Below are 23027 nucleotides of genomic sequence, written 5' to 3'. Positions count from 1 at the left end.
GTCCAATCCTGCACCAAGTGCTGAGTCCAAGTGATGACTTAGCTTTGGATCTGGCCTTCAAAGAGCAGCACATCCTAGCAGGATGCATCCCTAACACTTGTCTACTGCTGTCCATGAAACCAGGGCTACAGCTCAGCTGTAAAGCCTAGTGTGTTCAAGGCCCTGGACTCGATCCCCAACACCAAACAAAGACCTAATAATTTCCAAAGACAGTTAAAAGGACTTAAGGTACATAAATGAACACGTCATCCAAATGTCCCCACTCTCCCATCATTATGAAACTCAGCATAAAAGACATACTACGACATGATGGTCCTGGGAAAGGAAGATGGCTCAGTGGATAAAGTCACTAGATGACAAGTGTGATGACCTAGGTTCAGTCTCCATCCCAGGGACCCTCATAACGGTGGATAGAGAGAAAAGACTTCTGAGAGTTGTCTTCCAAACCCCGCACACCTATTGTGGCATGTGTGCCCGTACACATACATACATACATACTAAAACTAAAAATACATACACTCCTAATGTAAAGCTTAAATGATGTGTTAGAAGGTGGTAAATGCCTTAGAAGTAGAGACAATAGAGGCACAAGGTTTATCAAAGAGAGGAGGAGACAGAGTGATGTTGAATACAGTGGTAAGGGCGGCTCTAGGTTAGATCCATGGCGGCCTCCTGGAGAATCTTAATGTTCAGGGACTGAGGACAGATGGAGAAGTGTACCCTATGACAGTGGGCTCCTGGGGAGAGCCCCATGACAGGACTCTGGGGGGAAAAGAAGTCAAGGAAAAAATGTCAGCAGAAGATGCAATCTGGAGGAGAGTGAGACTGGGACCCAGGGAGAGCCACAGATGGAAGGTCGGGGCCATGAGTAACAGGTACTCCTTCTGAGGCCAGTGAGAGCTATGCTAATGGTCACAGGCCAGGGGTATCAGGCCACAATCCACGAACCCCTTGGTCAGTGTCTTAGGTTTCTACTGTTGTGATAAATATGATCAAAAGCAACTTGGGGAGGGAAGAGTTTATTTTATCTTCTACTTCTAGGTAATAGTCTGAGGGAAGTCAGGGCAGGAACTCAAGCAGGGCACAAACCTGAAGGTAGGAACTGACACAGAGGCCATGGCAGAATGCTGCTTACGCGGGCTTCGTTCTGTGGCTTGTTTAGCCTGCTTTCCTATAGCACTCACAACCACAAGCCTAGTGTAGTACTGCCCAATGTGAACTAGGTCCTCCAACACCAATCATTAATCAAGACGATACCATAGACTTGCCTGCAGGCCAGTCATATGAGGATATTTTCCTAATTAAGATTCCTTCTTCCCAGATATGTCTAGATTTGTGTCAAGTTGACAAAAGTCAACCAGCACAATCAGCAAATTGTGGAAAACTCTTAAAACCTGTAGATTCTCTCAAAAGAACTGTGCTGGGAGCGAGTCCGCCCAGGGTTACCATCCCCAAATTATCAGACTTGCCTCTGAGTATGCCTCCAAGTCATGGGATTCCCACCATGGAATGGATGGGTGAGGGCAGTGTGGCCATCATCACATGTCTACTCTGTCTTCTGGAGTTTCTGCCCCTGTCCTGGTGTAATGTTAGCTGGTAGGGCAGTGCTGACAGTGTGTCTTGTGCTCTTAGAAGGAGACAGGAAACTGTGGCCAAGGCCCCAGCAATATTTGCCCATCAGACAGGAGAAAGGAAGTTGTGCCAGGAAGTATGTGTAGCAACCCCTCCCTAGCCTGGGCCTTAGTGGCCCAGTCCAGCAACATCTCAGATCTCATCGGAGACCTGTCATGGCAGCAGTGACCACTCCTTCACAGATGGCATCATCCACCCCCATAGTGGTCAAGGTAGTCAATATGGCTCCGAGTTCCAAAGACATGGAATCTGTGACTAAAGGCCTCACAGTGAGTTGAGAGCTCTTCACACATACCCTTGCCCCATGGCCTCTGTGAGTTGGGACTTCCCATGACTACAGGCACAGTAGTTTCTCAGGTCCCTTTTCTTTGACGTTTTTCCATAGACCCTGGTTACCGTTGTAAACCAACCTCTGGAACTCTGGTCTCTCAAAGCCTCACAGATTCTCCCCAGAAACCTCTCACTTGCCTCCACACTTTCACTCTACCCGGAAGCCTGGCAGAGAACTTGTGCCCATTCCAGTGGGGGCAGAGATTCCTATGTTAGCGGCCACAGTCATTTTCTGCTTCTATAATGATCACAGACATAGATGGAAATTGCAGTTGGTCCAAACACAGTGTTAGGACCTGAAATATTACAGTGAATGGGACGGAGCCTCTCACCAGGGGGTTCTGGCAGGAGAGAGAGAGAGAGAGACTACCAAGAACAGATGAGAATTTCAGACAATGACTGTGTTATCAATAAAATAGGACAGTAGACTAGGGCAGTGTGTGACTGGGTGGGTCCTATGAGATCGGGTCATCAGCGAGACCTGCCTCAGAAGGGGACATCTGAGTTCAGAGTGACATAGGAAGAGTGGGGCAGGGATATACAAAGGCAGTGTGGGAAGCCAGGGAGTCTGAGGAGGAACAGGCTGGTATAGCCAGGAGGCAGGCAGGGAAGGGGATGAACCTCGACAGGAGACCAGGTGAGGTCACATGACTTGGTCTTCTATTCCCAGTCAGGTATTTTTAGGCAGGCTAGTGACACGACCTAATTTGTGTTCTTCGAAGAGTGATCTGGCTGCCATGACAGAGTGGCCAGCAGTGGGCCAGGAGTGAGGGCAGGGTTACCAGTGAGGCACTTCTTCAGGCGGAGACCTCAGGGGCGGAGACAGGGTTAGGTTGAGTTGGTGATGGTTCCCTGGGGAGAAGCGGATGGCCTCCCCTTGCATTATTTTAGGATTTATTGTTGTTTTGGAGTGTGTGTGTGTGTGTGTGTGTGTGTGTGTGTGTGTGTGTGTGTGTGTGCTTGTATGCCACATGTATGTGAGTGCCCATGGAGGCCAGAGGAGGGTGTCAGATCCCCTGGAACTGCAGTCACAGGTGGTTGTAAGATGAACTCAGGTCTTCTGGAAGACAACAAGTGCTCCTCACTGCCGAGCCCTCTCTCCTTCCTCATCCTCACTCATGGTTGGTGGTGGTGGTGGTGGTTTTGTTTGTTTGTTTTTCAAGACAGGGTCACTCTGTGTAGCTCTGGCTGTCCTATAACTAGCTCTGTAGACCAAGCTGGCAGATATCCACCTGCCTCTGCCTCCTGGGTGCTGGAATTAAAGGTGTGAGCCACACCACCCAACCCCACTCATGTTTTGAATAGAGCTGTGCTAATTAAAGGAGTCAAGGATGTATCCAAGGACCAGCTGTGTCCCTTCAGAGACATGTTTGATGAGCTGAAATGAGGGGACCACAGATCAGTTTGATGGGGCAACAAGAGCCCATGAGTCCTCTTTGTACAATCCCATGGGTCAGGGTGTCAACATCAGTGAATAACGGAAAACACAACACAACTGGCCTGGACATCCGAGAGATATCTTGACACTAGTAATTGCCAAGTCCACTTGCAGGATCTTGGCCCAGTTTCTGTCTGCTTCCCCATGAATGCATCCGTCCTCATCCTTCCTTCTCTCAGTGGGGAAAAGGTTACTTTGGTTCAAGTCATGACACCCACCAGTAGAAGCTTCTATCGATGAAGGCTGTACTAGAATCCATGAACCTCTGTTCAGTTTTATTGCATTCATTCATATCACCTGTCACCATGGCAACGAGGATGGGCTACACCATTTTCATAGAAGAATGTCTGGTTACCAAAGAGGAAAGAGAGGAATGGAGTCTAGAAAAGCGTGCTAGTACTAACATCCACAAGACCACAGTTCACTGCAACAGCTGTTTACGTGTCCCATGGGCGTTACCAAGGGGCAGGAGGACGTAGGGCTGAAGTTCAAGAGAGAAGCCAGGATGGGATATAGTGCTGTAGCTTTCACTGGCATGCAGATAGTTCTTACTCACACAAGCCTGGGAAGACCACCCTGATAGTGGCCCAGCGGGCTCTGGCAGGTTCTGAGGAGAAGACATGAGAACACAAAGGAGCAGCCAGAGGGCTAGGTGGAGAGCCTGGGAGTATGTTGTTAAGTTCAAAATTAAGAAAGGAAAACAATTCCCATTGGCTGAGCAAAAAAAAAGTGCCTTGGATGTGGCTGCACACTGGCCATCAGTGACAAGTGGCATGTCAGCAACACGAAGTGAGGAGCAGAGATGTGGAGTACAGATGACTCTTCCAGAGTGCGAATGGGGAAGAGAAAAGAGGTATTTGGAGAGTTTGTGGAGCCAAGGAAGGTTTGTGTCCTAAGGCTAGAACCATAGTGAGACCTTGTCTGAAATAAAGGAAAGAGAAAGTAAAAGAGAAGGCCATTTAGGAAGAGCTGAGTCAAGCCAATCAACAGTCCTGTCCCTGCTGTTCCGGGGATTCCAGGCCTGGGTCAGGCCTGGGGATGAGCTGGCCGTGACTCACGGGAAAGCCTCCGTGATCGGGATCAGGCAGTGCTGGGGGGAAGGTGTTAAAATGAGATCTCTAAGATGTTCCTCTGCCTGGAGTTTTCTTTCCTCCCACCTCTCACTCTGTTATCAGGATCCCACACCCACTCCTCTGCCAGGTCCTCCCTTCCCAGATACCCCCTCACCTCCACTCCCAGAACGGCAGGTGCCCCCCACCATCCTGACCATCTTTACAGTGGAGGATGATGGATGTTGTGCTCAGGAAAACAAGTCCTAGATTTGGAAAAGGTCTTAGCTTGTATTCTTTTTTTTTTTTTAAGTTAAGATTCACTTATTTTATTTTTACGTGTGTGTTTTGCCTGCATGTCTGTATGGGCACCATGTCTGCCTGGTGCCTACAGAGGTCAGAAGGTGTGGTATCCCCCAGAACTGAAATTACAGATGGTTGTGAACCACACGTAGGCTCTGAGAGTCAAACCCGGGTCCTCTGCAAAAGTGAGAAGTGCTCTTTACCACGGAGCCAGCCCAGCTTAGGTTCTTTTACATTTTTATTTTAATTATAGTCATTTATTTCTGTTAGGATGTGTGGAGGGGTGTAGTGTGGGTGCAAGGGTGCCACTGTGCATGTGTGGGGGGCAGAGGACAACTTGTAGGATTCAGTTCTCTCCTGAGGATTAAACTCAGGTCATCAGGCCTAGAAGTATTTTTGTACTCCGCCTCCCTCAAGCATCTCCCAAGCCCTTAACTTGCATTCTTTTAAAGCTTCTAGCCTTTTTCTTTGTCGTCACAAATATGAGTTATGTTCGTGACAAAAATAGTTTGTTGGCTGGGGATGTAGTTTGGTGGCAGAGTGACTTGCCTAGACAAGGTCCTGAGTTTAACACCCAGTATCACAAAAAAAATAAAATAAAATAAAATAATAAAAAGTTTGAAGACCTCAGAAAAGCATTGGAAAGGATGCAAAACCTACCCTCAGCCCCCAGCTCAGAGACACTTACTTCTTTGTGTGCGCGTCAGTGTGTGGGAGCGCAGCACGAAGGTCCCTTGCAGCCACAGAAAAGAAAGTCAATCCTGTGTGCCTAACATTCCTGGTTTTTATGGAGATCTGTGGGAAAGATGAAAAATCTGTTCTTCCATCCAGAAAGCTGCGAATTGGGGGTGATTAACTGCCTGGTGATCTGTGTTAAATGTCCGGCCAGGCCCTATCAAGCTTCTACAACTAGGACTCGAGGTGGCTAGTAATCTAAATGACCCTGATAGCCACAGGCTCCCCCAAGCATCCACAACCAGGACCAGAGGTGACTAATAGCCCAAATGACCTCTATGCTATCTTTATGACCGAGACCAGGCTAGACCCTTAGGCCCTTAAGCTAGACCAGGTGGCCTATCTCTAGAACCCATCCTCTTGGAAGACATGACATGTGTCCTGAGGTGAGTTTCAACGTAATTATGCTTCCTTGTGCATCAGGATTGTATTACACCAGGAAACTTCTTTCCAAATTGCACTGGGCTTAAATATATTGGTAACAAACTGCCTGTCAGTAGACTCCCCGAGTCTAATCCAGGTTGATGAATTCAATCTGCACCAGGATTTCATTCTTATCTCTTCGAGCAGTTCGATTCCTTGTCTGACACCTGCAGGGACCTCCTCACCTATGGGTCCCTGTGCACGGGCATGTGTAGGTGGAGGCCAGAGAATAAGATCAATGACATTACTCGGGAGCTGTTCGCTCTGCTTTTGAAGACAGCCTCTGGTTGGTCGGAAACACACCAGGAGCAGGCTGGGTTGGCTTGCCAGTGAGCCCCAGGGACCCTCCAATTTTTGCATCCCTAGTACTGGAAATACAGGCACTCACCACCACACCCAGCTTCTTTCACACCAGTTCTGGGGACGGTGGTGAGCTTGGGTCCTTATGCTCACTCGGCAAAGCCCTAGGTATTTCCTTCCGATACACTGGCTTGGGTCTTCACTGACTCCCTTCCAAACTCATCTTCTTTTTATTCACTGGAGCTGTGCTTGGCATTATGGCCGATACGTTTTGCATATACGTTTTGGAATATAAGCTCCATGAGAAAAGGGCTTTTATCTCCCACCATTACTTTTAATGGTTACATAGTATTTTATCTCATGGGCACACAAATATTTATTTTTTTAACCTACTATTGTTACATACTGTGCCTGTTGTACAGTTGTTAGGGGCAACAGTATGCAGAATATCCTTGAATGTTCATTGCAGCATTCATATTTCTGCACACCACTCTCTGAAGATTAATTTATACAATGAATCTGTTGGGTCTACTGTGTTTATTTAATTTTTTTTTTTGAGAATGGGATCTCATGCAGCAGACTGGCCTTAAATGCACTATGTATCCAAGGATGACCTTGAGCTCCTGATCCTCCTGCTTCCTCCTCCCAGGTTACCATGCCCAGCAAAGATACAGCCCAGGCTGGCCTTGAACTAGAGACTCTCTTGCCTCATTCTCTTTACCATCTGCCTACTGGCATGTGCCCCACAGCTGGCTTAAAATGTTTATATTTTGCCAAATTGCCATCCTCTTTGATTTCAACCCATGTCTTTGATCCTTTTCCATGGAACCCATGGGCCTTACTTTTGATAACTGAGGAAAGATACGAATCCTAACGTTATTGTTTGCTTTAAGACAGGGTCTCATGTAGCTCAGGCTGGCCTTGAACTTGTTTTGCAGCTGAAGATGACCTTGAACTCCCAATTTTCTTGCCTCTAGCTCCCAAGTGCTGGGGTTGCACATGTGAATTGCTACATCTAGTTTTCTTATTTTTGATTTTATTGATATTTTCTTTCACTACTTGTGGGGCTAACTAATATTTACGAGCCATTTGCAATTTGTCTTTTCTATTTTACTTAGTCAATTCTTTTTAAAAATTTTTTTTATTTTATTTTGCTTTTGCTTAAAATGGGATCTCTTATAGTTCAGGCTGCTCTGGATTTTTTCTCCATAGCAAATGATAACCTTGAACTTCTGATTCTCCTGTCTCTACCTCCCAAAATCTGCAATTACAAGCATGAGCCAGCCATCACAACCTATTTTCTAGAGGGCTTCATGCATGCTAGGTGAGTGCCTCACCAACTGAGCTGTGCCTGTAGCCAGCTTGGTTCCTTTTACTGAATGTCTGTGTACTACTACACGTGTGCCTGTTGCCCACGGAGGCCAGCAGAGGGCATCAGATCCCCTGGAACTAAAACTTAGAGACAGTTTGAGCCAATGTGTGTGCAGTGTGTGTGTGTGTGTGTGTGTGTGTGTGTGTGTGTGTGTGTGTGTGTGCGCGCGCGCGCGCTCTGTGTGTGTGTGTGCGCGCACACGCGCACGCTGTGTGTGTGTGTGCTGTGTGTGTGTGTGTGTGTGTGCTGTGAATCAAGCCCAGGTTCTCTGCAAGAGCAGCCAGTACTCAACTGCTGAGCCATCTTTCCAGTCCCTAGCACACACACACACACACACACACACACACACACACACACACACACACACACAAAATCTAAAATCATTTTTGTTAAACTAAAAAAAGAGAGAGAGAGAACAAATTAAATATAAATGTGACTTTGGAGAGGAACTGGCACTCTGTAAAGCTCTCCATATACAGAGTATAGAGATAGATAGGTTCCTGGGGGTGTTTTTGAGACAAAGTCTTGCTATGTATAGCCCAGGCTAGCTCAGATTCTCTGTCCTCTGCCTCGGCTTCCCACATGCTGGGATGGCAGACACGAACTGCAATGACCAGGTTATAAAGCTTAGTATTTTAATTTGTCTGTATCCCATTCACTAACATCACCTTCCTGGTCTTTCCTGGGGATTTAAATCGATGCTTAGCCTCTGTTGATTCTGACATAGGAAGACTATCTCCAGGGAATCGTTCCCAGGGCCTCCAGAGGTTCACATCTGCCTTGTGATTTCTCCTTCCTTGAGCAGTTCTAGAGCACCAACTTCTGCTTTACCAATTCCTGATGGCTGAGTTACGTGCGGGCCCGCACAGTCAGTGACCAGTGACAGAGGTGATGACAGATTTACGTGCGGGCCTGCACAGTGAGTGACAGAGGTGATTGACAGAAAGACATGCAGACCTGCACAGTGACAGGGGTGATCCAGTGTCAGGGGAGGGTGGCCCTGTGGCTTTCAGTTTGACTCTCCACAGGTGTTGGTGACCTAGTCATGTCTTACACTCCACACCCTGTTGCCGCTGGGAATTCACCTTGCAAAGTCACCGCCTCTAACCACACACCTCTACTGGAGGTTTACCCCAACTGGTTAGTGTTCCATCCCCACTTTCCTGTTTGGGAGGTTTCACAATGTAGATTGTGATTTTTGTTGCCTTTTTTGGAAATTATTTTGTGTGGGGCTGACATGTAGAATGCGCTAGTATTTTGGATGGATTCCCTCCCGTTGTATCAGAGCTGAGCACTTGTGGTTGGTCCTGGTGTTTCTACAGATACGGGGAACCTTCTCTTTCATCTTTTCTGGGGTTTGCCCCCTCCCCAAACCACAGAGACACTAAAATAGCTTCAGAGATGAGCTGGCTGAGGTTCTGTTTATGCTTGCTACTAAAACACAGAGTGGCTCTTGAAGTCCACGTGCCTTTTTGCAAAGAATTAGCGCTTTTTTTTAAAAGATTTTTTTATTTATTATGTACACAGAAGAGGGCACCAGATGTCATTACAGATGGTTGTGAGCCACCATGTGGGTGCTGGGAATTGAACTCAGGACCTCTGAAAGAACAGTCGGTGCTCTTAACCTCTGAACCATCTCTCCAGCCCCAAAGAATTAGCTCTTGCTTTCTCCTTTTCCCCATAACAATTTCTCTATTCCTCACTTTGGGAGGAGAGAGAGGATGTTTAACCCCTGAGCAGCTTTTCAGCCCAAGCATTCTGATATTTTTCCTCCCTCTTGGACAGACTGTTCTGGGCTCCTTCCTCTTCCTCCCCAGTCAGCAGCCAGGAAACCAAGTGCACCTGTTCTCTCTCAGTTCCTCAAGAGCTCTGAGAATGGGGTGCATCCTTCTGGTTCCAGGAGATGCACCACCTCTTAAGGTCCTTATGGCCATCTTCAGCCCTATCTCCAACCAAAGTTCACTGTAGTCCTTTAACCACACACCAAAACAGGGGGTCTTGGGCAAATTCCCAGAGACCACAGGGTAAGAGGTGGTGGTGGCAATGATATGTTTCGCACATAGAATCTTGATTTGTCTTGCTTTGTGTTAACTCCTAAGTAAAACCATTGATAGTCATCACTAGGTAAGAACTCTGTGGCACAGTCTGCCAAAAGATCTTTAGGATGTCAAATCCTCAGACACCCACGTTATCTTACCATCTCTGATTTATTGCTGGAAATCATCCGGCCTGACTTGGGGTGAGGTTGATGCCTCACTGGCTACTGAGGAAAATAACCTGCGTCTTGAGCAGATGGAAAAAGTGATAGTGTGGCTGGAATTTTACACAAAAAGTTTCAGTTCTGGGAATCCCAACGGACTAAGCTCAGCTCCCCATCCCAACACGGCAATTAAAGAGATGGCTACGACCCAGGGTATATAGTTCAAATGGCAGAGTGCTCATCCATCAAACAGGAAGCCCTGGGTCTCCTCCCAGAGCTGCAGACTGGGTGTGGTGGTGGATGACTGTCATCCCAGCACTGGAAAGTAGAGACAGGAGGATCCAAAATTCAAGGTCATCCTCAGCTACGTACCAAGTTTGAGGCCAACCTAGAACATTTTGTGCACACACACACACAAAATAGTTTGAGAGAGAGAGAGAGAGAGAGAGAGAGAGAGAGAGAGAGAGAGAGAGAGAGAGAGGAGTAACGGTGAAGGATAGAGAAAGGAAGTCTAATCCAAGTGGCTGTGTTGGGAAGAATGACAGATAAAGGAATTCAGTGACCCAAAGTTTGTCTCCCGGGGACTCATGTGAGCCTAAGTTTAAATAGAGGATGAGCTGGGTTAAGGTCAAGTTGTGTGCATAATTATGCAATCCCAGAAAGGCCATTATCTCAGTTCTGGTTCTTTGAGACGGTCTGAAGTTGGTGTCACTGTCATCACTGAAGATGTCTGCTCCCGCTCCAGGGCAGGGCCTAGCCATCAAAGATAACTGCTGCCATTGGCTGGGTCCTCTGTCCTAGCCTTGCTGTTGTTGGAGGATGGCTTCCGTCCCTTGTCACAGACATGTCCACCAACCAGCCTTGTCATCCCTGGAATCCCAGGCAGATAAAGGAAAGAGGGACTCGGGAGGGAGAGGTTAAGGAGGCAGAAATTGAACCATAAAAGGACGAAATAGAGTGAGTTAAGTTAGTGACAAGTACCCTCCTTCAGGGGAGCTTTGGGACCAGTGATATGGCCATGAGGGTTAGAGGGAAGAGAGTTTTATGCTGTATTTCCTGGAGGGAGGAGACAAGGCTACCCTGACAGCTGCTTCCTGTCTCCCCTCCATGGGCAGTCAGGAAGACCTAAACACGGCAAAAGAGAGCACCATTTCTTCTTCCTTGAAGTGTCCATCTAAATCTGCAGCTCCCCTGCCCCCAGCATGTGTGTGTGTGTGTGTCTGTCTGTCTCTGTCTCTCTACCTCTGTGTGTGTCTGTCTCTGTCTCCATCTCTCTCTGTCTCTGTGTGTCTCTCTGTTTCTATCTCTTTCTTATTACTTTGGGTGACATATCGAATCCTTTATTGCCAAGTGGCATAAAGATTTTTTAAAGTCTATTCATCTTTTAGACCTTTTAATGGTGGTTTTAGCATACAGACCTTTGAGATTTGCATGTGTCAGAACTTCAAATCTACCAACCTTTTCCTTTGTGGTTTCTTCATAGAAAGACCTTCCCCATCCCTAGCCAATACGACATTGGTCTGTATTTTCTGTTACTTCCTTTTCCATGTCTTTACACTGGAGTTGGTCTTGCAACAGACTCCAACATCGCACAGCCAGAGACACGTGCAGAGAAGCCTTCTTGGGATCCTATGGGAGCCAGCGTTTTGACCACCTCTCATCCCTGGGGTACTAGACACAAGTTTGAGGCCTACCCAGGCTTCGATTTGTCTTCCTGTGACTCTGAAAAAATCCTCACGAACTCCTCAGTCATTTAATTGGCTTTTTAAAGACAAACAGTCTCTTCAGCTGTGTTTGTCTGGTAAGCTCACCCAAGAGTTTCCAACTAAAAGAACCCTTTCCAAGTAAATGGGCTAATTCTCGTGTGATGCTAGCAATGGCAGTTCCCCTAAAGCAAAGAGCTTCTCAAGCTGATTCTACTATGACTCCTTTTTTCCCCCAAGGAAAATGTTTTTTTTTAATTTAAAAAAATTACGTTTACTTATTTATGTGTGTATGGGGGAGGGGGTGTCTTGTGCCATGGTGCACATATGGAGGTCGGAGGGCAACTTGTGGGAGTCTATCCACCCATGTGAGTCCAGGGCCTTAAACTAAAGTCATCAGGTTTGGCAGCAAGCATTTTTAACTGCTGATCCATCTCACCAGCCCACAGGTAACCCTAATGTATACTTCTCCGCATTTCCAAAATTTTCTACATTAGACAAGTTCTAAATTTTTTTATTTACTTTTACTTTAGATTTTTGGGGTGGGGTGGGGTGGTAGAAGATTATATGTGTGAATACGATGCCTGTAGAAGCCAGAAGAGAGTGCCAGGGTCCCTGAAGCACGAGTTGTAGGCAGTTGTGAGCTGTTTGACATGGATGCTGGGAACTGAGCTCAGGTCTCCTACAAGAGCAGTATGTGCTCCTAATCACTGACTCATCTCTCCAGCCTTCCATGAGCAACTTCATTAATTGAGAGGAAACCCACCACTATTCACTGGAGGTTAGGAGCTGGACACTACATTTTCCTAGCTGTTGCTTTTTGTCTGCAACATCTTTGCGGTAGATGGGGTGGCTCTTCTGAGTGGATTATTTCTTCTGAATGCATTCTTTGCTGAGTTTCAAGGGTTTAGCCCAGAGCCAAGCATGGTAGTGCATACACTTGCACTGTCAGCACTGGGGAGGCAGAGGCAGGTGGAACTCTGTGAGTTTGAGAGTGGCCTGTTCTGCGTAGTGAGTTTCAAGCCAGTCAAGGCTACATAGTGAGACCCTGTTTCATCAAGCCTCACCAGTCAGAGCCTCCACTTCCACAGTATAGGCAGCCATGAGGGACAAGGTATGTGTCATGCTGTATGCTTAGCTCCATAGCCACAGGCTTTCAAGGGCTGAAAAGACCTTGAGCAATGGGTCCGCAAGGGAGACAATCTGAGTTCTTGGCTATATACAACAACACCGAATCCATATAGACTCTTTTTAGCATAAAAAGAGCATCCTAAAAATTGTTACATAACTCATAGAATTTATGGGAGGTTCAAAAAAGTCTTAAATTTCCAAGAACAGCTCCCACAATCACCCACCATCCATTGCTTCTGCCACTTTTCTGATGCCAGCAAGATGGATGGCATGGGCAGGATTTCTCCCACTCATTCCTGACGTTTGGATCAGAGGCTCATGAAGACATAGCTCATTGGCACAGCCTATTTCACTTACCCATTCCTAGATTCAAGGAAGGCTTGGAAAGTGAGTTTTCTGGGTACCACCAGAAAGAGGTACTTACCATGTAGGCAATTATCAAAGTATACTCAAAACGGATAGGAACGACTATGGGTGTTTCTTAGTAATAGAACATTTGGCCTAGCACATGTGAATCTCTGGGTTCCATCTGTGGAGCCAAAAACGTGGTTCAGATTTACAAATACCAAAGGGCTATGGTTCAGATATTCTACACGCAGGATCATCTGAAGCCATCCATCTTAGGCTGTTCCTCATGGCCGTTAGCAGACCAGACAAGAAGTAGGCAGAGGCTGGTGTAAACAGAGAGTCTGTGTTGATGGAAGGGCAACAAGTTGTTACTTGGTACCAGAAGCCTCTAGGTCAGTGTCTACTTGCATCAATGGAGACAGAAAGGGGCAGAGGTCGCCCCCCCCAGGTATCAACACCATGACAGAATCAGAGCCATTGCTGCAACTAGTATCCTTTGCTCAACTTCAATGGTTGGTGTGTTAGTCAAGGTTCTGCCACTCTGACAAAAGGCCTGAGAAATATCAACTTGAAGTTTTATCTTAAATCATGGTCTCACAGATCTCAGTCCACTGTCGCTTGGCTGCTTCTGGGCCTGCAGAGAGGAAGAGCTTTGTGGTGGAGAGGAAGCAGAGCTGCTCTTCTGTGGCAGCTAGAAAGAGAGGAAGGAGAGGAAGGAATGAGGGATAAGACACACCCTTCAAAGCCATGCCTTCAGCGCCTACTTCCTTCATCCAGGTCTCACTTCCCCATAGGCCACTCAACTATTAAGAGATTATTCCACTGATGGAGTTAGCACACTTACTATCTCTGAGTAGCAGCACCACCTAGGAATCAAGCCTTCAGCATCTGAGCCTTTTCAGGGGACACCTCCTATCTAAGCATTTACACTAAGGTTGGAGGTCCAGTACGAATGCTCCTCCCTCTGGACCTCCCCAGGGTTAGGTTAGGGCCATCCTTCTGTTTCCAGGCTTACCATGCTACACTGCTGTTCCTGCCACTCCTGACTCGCCTGCCTACACCCTAACTCCTACCAGGAGATAGCACAGAACACACAGTAGCTTAAAGAGTGAATGAATAAATGAATGAATGGAAAGCTACAGCTACCGTATGACTTGATGCAAAAGCCCCCTGTACCGGCTTTTCTCTTGCCGTGTTCTGTGGTTGCTGGACCCATGAAGTCAAGAGGTCTCAGAGTCACAGCCGCCTGGTTCATGATGGAGATCTACAAGGAGCAGGGGGTCCTTGGTAACGCAGCACGGAAGGGAACAAGTCGTGCTCAGTAGAGGGGACAGGCCTAGCATGAAGAGAGACCTGGCCATGATCCCACAGACAGCTCAGAGCCTTCCCATCTATATCCCTCAGGAGGAGCCAATTGCTTGAGGGAAAACAGAGTCCCACTCAGTTAAGCTGTAATCAGCTCAGCTCCAGCATAGGCTTTTGAACTGTAATACTCACAAGAAGCAGAGGCATCTGTAGGAAGAGAAACTGAATGCGACATTCTGCAGGAGGCCAGGCTAAATGTGTCCCATGACATCACTCTGGAGAAGAGGTTGCCAGAAGCCACCCAAGGGCCTAAATGCTCTTGCATCTTGATGCTGCAGGAGACTGGGTCCCGGAGCCTGTGGCTTGGCTCCTAGGACCCCTGCTCTGTTCAGACCTAATCATTTATTCCCTTAGCCTATGGGGACATTTTCTGGTCAACTCCCTTAGGCCAGTATGACTTGAAAAGATCCATTCCTTCTGCCCAACCTAAAAGTTCCCCTGCCTGGGTCTCCCCCTGAGCGGGCTTTCCAATAGTTTGTTGCTGGTGGGAACACGGGGGGGATTTCTGACTGCTGTGTCACCTACTGGGAAAAACCCTGCCACATCGCCTCTGCGATCCTCTCATGGAGGTGCATGCCAAGTTTTGGATTTCAGCAAAACCCTTGCCAGGAAGAGTCTGACGTCAGGCAAGAGCAGCCCTCCCGGGACCCGGTTCCTGTAATGGGATAGAATGGTCTATTGTAGAGACTTACTGCAGATATATGTCTGTAGACTGTACAACTCTAAGGCTCACACAGATAGTCCTGGACACACAAGCCAAAACTAAAGATGCCGTATGACCCCCTCCCCCAACACACACACACACACACACACACACACACACACACACACGCACACGCACACGCACACGCGCACACACACACACACACACACACACACATACACACACACAGACACACACACAGAGTTGCAGCTCAGCTGTGAGTTCAAGTGCACAGAGAGCAACTGATCTCACCTACCCACCCCTTGCTTCCTGATCTCTGTTGTCTGCTTTCTCATCCTCTTCCTCCTGGTCCTGGTCCTGGTCTCAACTAGTGCCCAGCTGTGTGTGTAGAGGGCTGGACTGCCTTAGCGCTGTCCTCGGTGCTGGAGGCCTAGTGGGTTCTGAACGCTTGAAGAACCGCAGGAGTTTGGAGGGGGAACTTCGTGAAATCCACCTGAAGATGTCCATGGAGCACCCCCATCAGAACACCTACCTTTATTGTTTTGGAAAATCGCAGAACCAAGCTTCCTCCTTTTGTTCCCAGACAGAGGGATTCCAATGCCATCAGCAACTTGGTGTCTGTATAGCCCATTAATCATATAGCTAAGGAATTTGAGCTCTCATGTACCACACACATAACCATCACTGCCTGTGTCCTCAGGAGGCATCTGTGATTCCATGTGGCTGCCTGCGGCTTCAGGTGACATGCCTAGGGACTGGTGACTGACTACGTGGCAGCTGGTGAGTCTTCCTGTGACCTTGTGTGGCCTCCAACCTGACCTTGCGCATTCTCATTAAGTCTGGGCATTATCCAATTTAGCCTCACCTAGATAGCCCCCCGTCGCTCCCTCCTCTCTCGGGCTTGCAGATGTGACTCCCAGTGTCTACGAAACCATGTCCCAGGGGGCGTCCGAGTCAGCCGGGAACTGCTCCATCAGCATGTGCACTTCCTGGGACACAAGTAAGGGACCCCGCTGCCACTTGAGCCTGCCTAGTCATAAAGCCCTGGCGGCGGATCGTGCGGAGGTAAGGGTCGTTCGTGGGTGGAGGGGTGAGTGGCAGCGGCAGTGCGCCCGTGAGTCCCCCCAACCCCCAGCCCGTTTCGCCCGGAACGTTGCGGGGCGGGCGGCCCGGCCCCTCCCCCAGTCGGGCTCGGCGGTTCGGACGCAGCTGTCTCTTCGCCCAGGAGTCCCGGCCGCGCTGCGGGGCTGGGAGTCGGGTTCCGTGAGGAGCGCGCGCCGCGCCCTCCCCCTCCCGCCGGGTCTCCGCAGCGGCGCGGGGAGGCGGGGGCTAAAAATACCCGGCGGCGGCGGCTGCGGCGGCAGCGGCGGCTCTGGGGCTGCGGGGCTGTGGGCCCGGGAAGCAGTGCTGGGGCGGACTAGGCCCACTCGCCGACATGCTGACCTTCTTCCTGGTGTCGGGGGGCTCCCTATGGCTGTTTGCCGGTAAGTCCGGGTCCGATCCCGACCTCCATCTCCGGGGAAGCTGTAGTATCTTGGCCCAGGATGCGGGTGTGACATCCCCACCTTGCGGAGCCCTCCGCTGCGGCTGCTGAGCGGTCCCTTCAAGGTCCCCGAGCCGCCCCCCAATTCTGGTGGTGGGCCCAGGCTGCGTTGGGGAAGCAGCTGTGTCAGCTCAGAGGAAGGGCCTTGCTCACTGAGACCCCCCCCCCCCCACAACCTCCCTCAGTCCTCAAGCCCCTCTCCCCTTGTGGTGAGGACCGGTGATCAGATTAGGCCCCAAGCCAAGGGAAGGGCAGACTCCATGTCCGTGTCCATCTCCAGAGACCAAAACCCATTGATCTCTGTTGTTGCCCCCAGATCCTGCGGTGGGTGAAGCCCAGAGCTGACCTGGGCTTCCTGAATCTAGCCGGAGCCTTCTCAGCGCTGTCCCTGCTGCCCTTTAGCCAGAGGACAAGATTGGCTGGTTACTTGCCCCTAAGCTCTGCCCAGGACTGTGTCCTGGCTTCCCCTATTCCTTACAGGATTCAGCTTTCATCCCTGCACCCTCTGAGGAGGCTCTAGGACCCCTGATGGACCCCTACTTAGCACTCTCCCCAAATCCCTACACCCACACCTGGACTCTCTCCACAGGCCCACCCCTTCAATACTACTTCCGTGTCCTGGCCTCTCCCCTCTCCAAGTCTCCAGCTAACACCTCTAAAGGGTCTCTGTCCCAACCCTGTGCAGAATAAGCCTGATAATTTATGTGAAAATGCTTGGTCTTTAACTTGGTTACACCTGCCTAGCCCAGGGCAAATGCTCTATGCATGATAGTATTTCTTATTTGGTATTCAGACAGTTCCACCAGAGTGGTGGCAAAGTTGTTTCTGAGCTAAAGAAAGAAAGGGCTGAGGTTGATCGCTTCGTGAGGCATGTGTTTTGTTTTTTAACACTCATAGCAAAACCTAGTAGGTTGGTGGTACTTCTTTTATTGTTGAGATTCAAAGACTGACTTACCCAATGCCATATGGATAATATCTGGAAAGACTGGAGTTTGAGCTGAAGTTTTAGCTGATCAACCCATGCCAAGTGCTTGATTATATCAGACCTGAACCTGGGGGAATGATGGACCAGGTAATTATTCCCCCACCCCCACAATTGTCCTGAGTTAGGCCACAGGGACATTTTCCCTGAGCTGGGGAGAGTAAGGCCTCTCTAATCCCCTCAGCTCCCTAAGCTCCTTCTGTCTGCTAGTGCCTAGTGACAGGCTGCTCAGGGCCACGCTGGTCTTGCTGTGTGTCCAACAGGCAAGGACAGGCTAGAGCTGGGGTCATGTATAATCAAAATAACTGGTGGTGGTGGTGGTGGGGTGGTGGTGGCGGTGTGGTGGTAGCGGTATGGTGGTGGTGGTGGTGGAGCAGACACTATTTATTGCCTCCATGATGAACAGCCTATGAGCACCACCACCCCAGTATTTGGTCCTCTTTGTCCCATTCCAGGAAGAACCCCACCCAGCATGTATTCGGAGTTTTGGTCTTTGGTTCTGAAGCTTTGGTCTTCTGTGGTTTCGGAAGGTGTCGGAGGCTACAAGGCCACACTTGTGATAGGGGTCATTACTAGTCCATGAAAGACACCCCTAACCATGAGGGTTTCTTGTCTACAGCTGGCATACAACTGTCACTGAAACAGGCTGGCCTTCTGTCCTCAATGAGGGGCTCTATAAGGGCCTTGGAGAGTCAAGTTGAGCTTTTCCTGTGATAGGTGGCAGCTGCTTCCATGCATGCCAAGCTGCTCTGTTTGCTAGAAGGCTGAGTCTGACGTACAGTTTTTCTTGGATGCTATGCCCCAGATACGTTGTAGGGGCTTTATAGATCATGTGTCTGTCCTCCTTGGAACTAGATCTCAGGCTTTCTCTGGAGATGGAAGGGTCTGAGAAATGCATGTTAACACATACACACACACCCCTGAGGATGAATTCTGCTTTGTAATTCAGGATCCCAGTGTAGCTACCAGGTTCCTGCCACTCAGTCAAACAGGAGGCTACTCCTGAGTCAATGTCACTCTTTATGTGCTTTTTGCTACTTATTGGATCCCAAAGGAAACAAGGCTTGATCTGGCAAAAGTTGACCTCAAGGGCTCTCAGGGAAAGTTGGGGGAAAGAGCAACCTGGAAGAGGGGCAGCCGTGTACTCTGGGTTGCACAGTACTTGACCATTCCAGACCTAACCTGAATGTTGAGTTGTAAACAAAGAGACAATGATATAGGTCCAGCATAAGACAGGTGCTCAGTCTGGTAAGAAATGTGCCCTCCATATACCCAAGTACTCAGAGGATGAGTGGATTGGGACTCCTGCCCACCTCTATGATACCTATGTGCAGACTGGAAAAGAGGTGCCACTCCTGATGGACACATATCTAGAAGGGCACCCCTTCCTTTAGGCTGATGTAGCCCTATACTCTTATACAAGGCCCAACCTGCTTAACCTCAGACCTGACCCACCAGTGACATCTATGTGGGCTTCTGCAGGACACGGGGCATTTGTCAAAGAGAGGTAGTCCAAATGCCAAATAAAGGAAGTCAGAACTGTGAAAGGCAGGCAGAGAGAACCATGATGGGATTGAGTCCTTCAGGGTCTTCTGCCTTGAGAATCTGGGTTGTTGGAGGGGTCTTGAAGAAGAGGATTTTATCAGGGGACATAGAAGAGCCCTCTGTTTAGACACCATGGCCAGGCTGAGTCAAGAGGAAAAGACTGGATGCCAGGAGTGTTGTGAAGGACTGTTATGTTATGAGAATAGATGTAGCCCAGGTTGGCCTGAGTTGGGACTGGGCTCCATAACAAGGCAGGGATGAGCCTCTAGTCCTGATCCCTGCTCTGGGGACATAGACCTGGCCCTACTGGAGTGAGCCACGGCAACAGTAGGCTGAAGTGACAGGTATCTGGCCATGCACAGCCTGGCTCAGAGCCCCATCAGAGTCCACCCTTAGCCCCAGGGTCCACTAGGGAAATGACTGGCTTGAGGCCTGGGGCAATTGAAGGAAGCCCCGAAAGGCAGCTAAGAATTGGGATTAATGGTGGTACTATGGGAAAATTAGGCATTTGGGGCATGGCTCCCAAAGGAAGCAAATTTGAATGTGCACTCAATCCTTTGCCTTGTGGGAAGATTCTGATCTTTCAGCTGCTCCGCACCCTGCATGGGAATGGTAAGGCAGCGTGTGAGCGAGCAAGAGCTCACTGACACCAGGGGGCAGCATCCTCTGCCATCCTGCTCTTCGCTGATTTGCTGGGGTTTGTGGTTCTAAGGGTTCTAGGTTGACCTTCCTGAAGTTGAACCTGGCTCTTGGCTGCAGCTATGATAGAACTCAGGGCTGTTCCATACATGAGGTAGTAAGGAGGGGGATTGTCTTGTTTGCAAAAAGAAACAAACCTTTTCTATAGTAGAAGGTGCACTGTTTACCTACCACCAGACACACAGTAGGCACTTAGACATTCGTTGATTTGGGGAGGGGTTGTAAACATATAGTCTGCATTTCTGTTTCACCTTGCACACACTGTATGTCAGTCACCACGTTTCTGTGATTCTGCAAGCTTCCCCCAGTCTTCCCACAATGCTTTCTTGCTGTTATCACCACTTACCCCATGAAGCACTGAGACCCAGAGAAATTTCAGTCAGAAGCAACTTGAAGAAGCTGAGGGTCAGAGCATATTCTCGGACTTGCAGCCCGGAGGAGAGCCAGGATTCCAACAAGTGAAAGTGAAGTAGAAAAAGAAAAGGCACTCTAGGCAAGAGGGACCTGAGGGGGAAAGACTGGCAACGAGAGTGTCTGAAGTAAAAGCTGAGTGTGGTGGCTCAGGCCTGTAACCTCAGCACCTGGGATGCAGGTGCAAGAGCATCAGGAGTTCAAGGATAGCTTTGACTACATAGCAAGTGCCAAGTCCACCTGGGGTACATGAGATTGTCTCTCAAAAAACAAACAGACAAATTGGAAGGAGTGCTGACTGCTCTGCCCAGAATAGCTGAGAGGAATCGCCAGTTGATGGCCTAACCTTGCAGGGGCAAATTCTGCTTGATCACTGATATCGTCAAAGCTGGGATGTTTGGGGGCTCCAGAAGGGAGAGAGGAATAATGGATATTATGGATGGGTGGATGGATGGATGGATAGATGGATGGATGCATGCATGGATGGATGGATGGATGGATGGATGGATGGATGGATGGATGGATAGATGGATGGGTGGATGGATGGATGGATGTGTGGATGGGTGGATGTGTGGATGGGTAGATGGGTGGATAGATGGATGGATGGATAGATGGATGGATGGATGGATGGATGGATGGATGGATGGATGGATGTGTGGATGGGTGGATGTGTGGATGTGTGGATGGGTGGATGAGTGGGTGGATGGGTGGATGGGTGGATGGGTGGGTGGATGGGTGGATGGATGGATGGATGGATGGATGGATGGATGGATAGGTGGATGGATGGGTGGATGGATGGGTGGATGGGTGGGTGGATGGGTGGGTGGATGGATGGATGGGTGGATGGATGGATGGATGGGTGAATGGGTGGATGGATGGATAGATGGGTGGGTGGATGGATGGATAGATGGGTGGGTGGATGGGTGGATAGATGGATGGAAGGGTGGGGGAATGGCCTACAGCTGCAGGATAGATGGTTTTGTAGAAGGGAGATTTCTCTGGGGGTTCTTGCTTCCTTGGAACTCCAAGGTCTGGTCTCCCCATAAGCAGGCATCTATGAGTAAGTATATTGTCCAGCACAACTGAGAAGGAGCCCCAGTCAAGGTCCCTGCCTTTAGCCTGGTGTGACCGTCTCAGACCCTTACCTTGAAGACTGGGCCATAGTTCTCCTTCATTATCCGCTGGACCTCAGAATTTGTAGAGGAAGGGGTACTGTGGGAAGAAGCTGCTTTGGGCCTGGATGTTGTCTTAGGTTGCCTGGGGATGGCTTCCTGTCACTCACTCACCCATCAGGTGTGGTCATAGCCAAGTATTCTCCAGACTCATGGGAGACTCGGGGTCTGTGACAGATACAGGTGAGAATAGGGAACACACGTTGGGACAGAAATTCTGAACTGAACTCCCCTATCTATTCCGGGGTCTAATCAATAATCTCAGATCCCAAATCATTTCATTCCGACTAGTCCCACCTGACCCTTGCCACCTGCTCTTCCCAGAAATGCCCTTCATTTCCCCACCCTGGACTAGGCATTCAGCTAGAGGGCATCTGTGGAAGGTTGGGAGTGGCTAGCTTCTGGCTTGGGTCCTGTCCAGTCCAGCCTGCATTCCAAGCTGGCTGCCTCTTAAGGTTTTGGAGCAATAACAATCAAAAGCTCAGTTTCCAGACCCTGGGATAAGCAAATCCAGATTGGTACTCGTTGGAGCCAGGAATCAACCCAGTGATTGGTGGCCACTGGGGGAGGGGAGAAAAAAGGCAACCCTGGTTAAATGGATATCTCTGAGACAAACCGAATTAACTCACTCCCAGAGCTGTCTGTCCCACTGATGCCGATGGATCTGGAAGGAATAAGCGGGACTGGGCCTATTATCAGCCTATTCTCCCTCTAATATTGGACTGTTGGGACTTTGACACTCATGAGAGATCTACCTGCCAACCTATTCCTGCCCTAACTCTAGTGGTAGACCATTGTGAACTCGGAGGCATGAGCAGAAAGACTGATCGGCATTTAGGTCAGCCAGAACCTGGACGGCAAGGTCAGCCAGAGGCTATATGGCAGGATGATCAGAGCCGAGACACAGAGAGAGTAGCGAGGTAGGATGTGGGCCAGCCAGTGAGATCAGATAGGGAAGCAGCTAGAGGCTGGACAGCATGTTCTCAGGCCAATGGAACCATGATACTTACCAACGTGGAAATGGGGGTGTCAGGCAGGAACCGTCCAGGCTGGCAGAGACTGCCTTGGCTTCAGAAGTAGCTGCCTGCCCCTCTGTTCTGTTTCCAGAGCTGGGGCTACATGAAGCCACCTAGACTCTAGCACCCTGCTTAGCAGACAGAGAGTGGTCGTGGCGACTGTACCTCCCAGCTGATAGGATGTGGTTTCCTGGGGTACACCTTCAACTCACCCCTACTCAACTGCCACTCTGCCGTCTTCTAATCCTGGCCATGTCTGGGGACAACAGTCCTTTCCTTGGCCAGTAGACTAGTTGGGGATTTGAGTATATGCATTCTTGGCATCTCTGCTGTAGCCCAGGCAGCAGGATAGGTGTGACTTGTGAAGTTCTCATTTTCTGGGCCCACAGTAACCTCTCTCCTCCTTTTCCTCTGCCTCTTGATTCTCCTTCCTGGATGGTTCTCCGAACCTTCATGGAGACACATTTGGCATCTTGGTTTCATAAATATTCTGTGTGACCGCAACCGAAAGTAGGAGGCAGGTGGTTGGTGGCAGGTGGCCCATCACCTACCAAGGCTGGGCCTTTTCTTAAGGCTGCGAAGCCAGCAAGGTCATATGCCTTGGTTTGTAGGAGATCCTTGCAGCGCCTCTCATCTCTTGTGTGATTCCAGAATGAGCTATTAAGT

At 49.2% G+C, this 23027-nt stretch overlaps 1 protein-coding gene and 1 long non-coding RNA gene across 4 annotated transcripts in view; one reads left to right on the top strand and one right to left on the bottom strand.

Annotated features, from left to right (window-relative positions):
* Nucleotides 1–11983: 11983 nt before the first annotated feature.
* LOC128122302 (uncharacterized) lies at nt 11984–15777 on the bottom strand. The gene is made up of 2 exons (XR_008222392.1): nt 15526–15777; nt 11984–13655 (listed from the first exon to the last, which is right to left on the bottom strand). It is a non-coding gene; the product is annotated as an uncharacterized LOC128122302 (long non-coding RNA).
* Nucleotides 15778–15942: 165 nt separating this feature from the next.
* Acsl6 (acyl-CoA synthetase long chain family member 6) overlaps nt 15943–23027 on the top strand; it is a 56474-nt gene continuing 49389 nt past the window's right edge. For 2 of the 3 annotated variants that reach the window (XM_052757762.1, XM_052757763.1), the window contains exon 1: nt 16244–16477. In XM_052757762.1, the coding sequence (XP_052613722.1) occupies nt 16429–16477 (49 nt within the window). In that variant the 5' untranslated portion in view covers nt 16244–16428. Of the gene's footprint in view, nt 16059–16243; nt 16478–23027 lie in introns of those variants that run through there. The other variant, XM_052757765.1, reaches the window with a different exon arrangement.

Source organism: Peromyscus californicus, unplaced genomic scaffold (assembly GCF_007827085.1).
Source record: "Peromyscus californicus insignis strain IS unplaced genomic scaffold, ASM782708v3 Scaffold_3__1_contigs__length_106647218, whole genome shotgun sequence".
NCBI lineage: Eukaryota > Metazoa > Chordata > Mammalia > Rodentia > Cricetidae > Peromyscus > Peromyscus californicus.
The sequence above is the reverse complement of the archived record's forward strand: the minus strand, read 5'-3'. Positions and strand labels throughout refer to the sequence as shown.